General features: G+C 64.5%; 1 protein-coding gene across 2 annotated transcripts; it reads left to right on the top strand.

Moving 5' to 3' along the window:
• Positions 1 to 213: 213 nt before the first annotated feature.
• Positions 214 to 3391, top strand: LOC134162320 (lipocalin-like). 2 transcript variants are annotated; one of them, XM_062615986.1, is made up of 7 exons: positions 214 to 446; positions 1473 to 1612; positions 1713 to 1789; positions 1885 to 1998; positions 2223 to 2324; positions 2521 to 2546; positions 3233 to 3391. In XM_062615986.1, the coding sequence occupies exons 1-6, from the start codon at positions 348 to 350 to the stop codon at positions 2544 to 2546; spliced, it is 558 nt and encodes a 185-aa protein (XP_062471970.1). In that variant the 5' UTR covers positions 214 to 347; the 3' UTR covers positions 3233 to 3391. The 2 variants fall into 2 exon arrangements, with proteins under 2 accessions (XP_062471970.1, XP_062471968.1); XM_062615984.1 differs by having other exon boundaries at positions 3229 to 3391.
• The last annotated feature ends 275 nt before the right edge of the window (positions 3392 to 3666 follow it).

Genomic DNA, 3666 nt, shown 5'->3' with positions numbered 1-3666 from the left:
GCACCGGCTGCAGCGCACGGCGCTGGCTCAGGCTGTGGTGCTGCTGCGGGGCAGTTCGGCAGCCCCAGGCAAACACGGCATCTCACCAGGGGAGAAACATTCGCAGGGTCCCTGCTTGCCCTTTGGCTTCAGCTCTCGGCCCCGCTCCCGCTTGCATAACGCACAGGGGGAGGCAGGGCTGGTCCCCCTGGGGCCCCCGCGCAGCCAGCCCATAAATAGGGGCTCTGCGGCAGCGCTGCCGCTCCTCTCGCTTGGCCCGGCCCGGCTCCGCTCGGCTCCGCTCTGCTCGGCTCGGTTCTGTTCGGCTCCGCTCTGCTTTGCTCGGCCCGGCCCTGACGGCAGCAGCCATGCACACTGCGCTGCTCGGCCTCCTGGGGCTGGCGCTGCTCGGGGCTCTGCGCGCTCAGGACACCATCCCCGTGCAAACCGACTTCCAGCAGGACAAGGTGACCCCGCATCGCTCTGGGTGATGGGGGTGTGGGGAACCTGGGGGGATCCCTGCCCTGGAAACGTGTGCAGGGGGTGTTGCAGGGGGATGTGGGCAAGGTGGCCCCAGCACTGGGACAGGCAGGGTGGCTGGTGTGGGGCGTACACACAGCCCCCATCCCTGAGGAGCCCCCGCGGCTGGGGTTTGGTGGCTCCATGGGGGATGCAGGATCCAGGGCTGAATATGCGTGGGGCTGGGACATCTGCAGTGTGGAGTGGGTGCGGGTACACAGGGATGTTATGAGGGGGGACTGAGAAAAGCGATCTTAGTTTGAGGTAGCCCATGGGGATGGGCCGTAAACCCCCCACCCCCACGCAGACCCCATTTGCCCAGCCCAGTGTCCCAGAAGACCAAGGGCTGGGGTGTCCCACACACCCTCTGCCCTCCCACCCCTCGGTGCTGGCATGCGAGGGGTGCTTGCAGTAACCCCCAGGCAGGCAGCATCCAGAGCAGGACAAACCCGGCCTGGCTGTACATTGGAGGGACCCAGCCCCACAGCCCCTGGAGCCATCCAGGGAGGTGCTGGGGATGGAAGCACATCTTGCAGGGCTGGTCCTGCAAGGGTGGTCCCAACACCGCCTATCTCCAAGGCTGATGGTGCCCCTCTGAGTGCACCAAGCTGGTACCTGCAGGGACCAGGCTGGGATGAGCTGTGCTGGCCCCAGGGTCCTGACCCCTCCTTGGGCCTCCGGATGTATTGAAGCGGCATTTTGGAGCGAGGCAATGCTGTCGCCCCGTCCATGGCTTGGGGCGAAGAGGAAGGAAACACCCCAAGTGCCAGGCACATCCTACACCAGGGGTCACCTGGCCCGTGGGGTTTGTGGAGCAGGAGCTGTAGCAGCTCCATGGGGACAAGGACCCAGGACCCCATCCTGCAGTGGGGCCAGCAGGGGAAGGGGAGGTGGCCTGGGCTGTGGCTAGCTGGTGACCAAGGGGCGAGATGGGGTCTGTGTGCAGCCGGTGACTGAGCAGAGGTTGTGTGCAGCTCACGGGGAAGTGGTTCAGCATCGGCCTGGCCTCCAACTCCAGCTGGTTCAAGGAGAAGAAGCACCTGATGAAGATGTGCACCACGGTCATCTCTGAGACCACAGATGGGAGCCTGGAAGTCACCTCCACCTACCCCAAGTATGGGCATGGGCAGGGGCGGGAGGTGGGCAATGCTGCTATGCCTGTGGCTATGTGTGGGCTGCAGCATCCCCCTGGTCCCTCGTGTTGTACTCCCCAGGGGTGACCAGTGCGAGAAGAGGAACAGCCTTTACACCAGGACGGAGCAGCCAGGGCGGTTCAGCTACACCAGCCCACGTGAGTACCCAGCTCCTGGCCCAGCACTGCTGGGACCTGCTCCTGGCCTCGCCAGAGCACCCCAGTGCTGAGCTGGGCCCTCCCTGTCCCTCCAGGCTGGGGCAGCAAGCACGATATCCGTGTGGTGGAGACCAACTACGAGGAGTATGCCTTGATGGCCACCCAGATCTCCAAGAGCACCGGCCCCTCCACCATGGTGCTGCTCTACAGTACGTGTGCCCTGGGACCTCTGTGCCACCCGGCCCCCAGCAGCCCCAGACATCCCCACTGGGGGATCTCTCCTGTGGGAGAAGGGCAGCAGCATCTCCCAAGCTGGGGTGACCCATGGGGTGTCTGGGTCGGGCCCCCCTGCCTGCTTGTCCCTTGCTAGGCTGCACTGCAGCAGTGCTCGGGGGCGTCAGGGGGCTGCCTCTCACCCTGCTCTCGGCTGCAGGCCGCACAAACGAGCTCAGTCCTGAGCGCCTGGAGAGGTTCACCCAGTTCTCCAGGGAGCAGGGCCTGACGGACGAGGAGATCCTCATCCTGCCCAGAACGGGTGAGTGCCACCAGGGAGCAAGGCTGGGGCTGCAGGGGGCTGGTGGGGAGCAGCGGAGAGGGAGGAGACCCTCCTGGCTTGTCCCTGCCTCCCTGAGGGACCAGTGTGGGCCTGGCCATGGGGTGTCTCCATGGGGGTCTCTCAGGAGTCCCCCAGCCCATGGAGGAGCTGATCTCTGTTTTTCTTCCTCCTGCAGACGAATGCATGGCAGATGCTGCCTAGGTGAGTCCTGCCTTCACTGGGGTCAGAGCAGCCCTGCAGGGGGGTATGGGTGTACTTGGAGATGCTCCACCCCATCACCCTCCCCTCTCCAGGCTGCTCCTCTTACTGCTATCACAGAACATAAAATCATAGAATCCCAGCCTGGTTTGTGTTGGAAGGGGCCTTAAAGCTCCTCCAGCTCCAGCCCCTGCCACGGGCAGGGACACCTTCCCCTAGAGCAGCTTGCTCCAAGCCCCTGTGTCCAACCTGGCCTTGAACACTGCCAGGGATGGGGCAGCCACAGCTTCTCTGGGCACCCTGTGCCAGCGCCTCAGCACCCTCCCAGGGAAGAGCTTCTGCCTAAGAGCTCATCTCAGTCTCCCCTGTTTCAGTTTGAACCCATCACCCCTTGTCCCATCACCACAGTCCCTGATGAAGAGTCCCTCTCCAGCATCCTTGTAGCCCTTTTAGGCCCTAGGAGCTGCTCTGAGCCCTCCACACAGCTTCTCTCCTCCAGGCTGAACAGCCCCAGTTTTCTCAGCCTGTCTCCATGCGGGAGGTGCTTCAGCCCCTGATCGTGCCCCATCCTGTCCCATGGCTGCTTCTTTGGTGTCCCTGGGTGGTGAGTGCCCATGTACTCAGCGTGGGGCTGGCTGGGCCGATGTCCCCTCGTGTGTCCCTGTCTCACCCCCATCTCTTTCAGACAGACCCACCAGCTGCCGCCGGCCGGAGCCCCGAGAGCACCGTGAGCCGGTGGCTGCCCCATCCCCCCATGCCCAGGACCCCCCAGCACTGCAGCAGCCCCCTCTCCCTGGCTTCACACCCACACCTGTACCCCCCACCCCATTAAAGCCTGTATAAAACCAGCCCGCCCCCCTTGTCTGCCTGGTCATCCTGAGGGGAGCCGCAGGGGGGTAATGGGGAGGAGGTGTTTGTTGTGAGCTCTGGATGTGGCTCAGCCCCGACCACCCCCATGGTGTCCCTGCCATGAGCCTGGACCCGCGCCGGGAGCAGGGCCTGTGCCTGCTGCCGGCAGCTTGGGAAGCCACAAGCCCTTCTGGGGGACACTGGGCTGTGGCTCAGCCCTGGGCTCAACCCCTCCTTGTTGAGGTGGGACCGGTCCTGGCACTGCCAGGCCCTT

This window comes from Pezoporus occidentalis, unplaced genomic scaffold (genome assembly GCF_034315485.1).
Source record: "Pezoporus occidentalis ecotype Australia unplaced genomic scaffold, CSIRO_AGI_Poc_V1 ctg187, whole genome shotgun sequence".
NCBI lineage: Eukaryota > Metazoa > Chordata > Aves > Psittaciformes > Psittacidae > Pezoporus > Pezoporus occidentalis.
The sequence above is the reverse complement of the archived record's forward strand: the minus strand, read 5'-3'. Positions and strand labels throughout refer to the sequence as shown.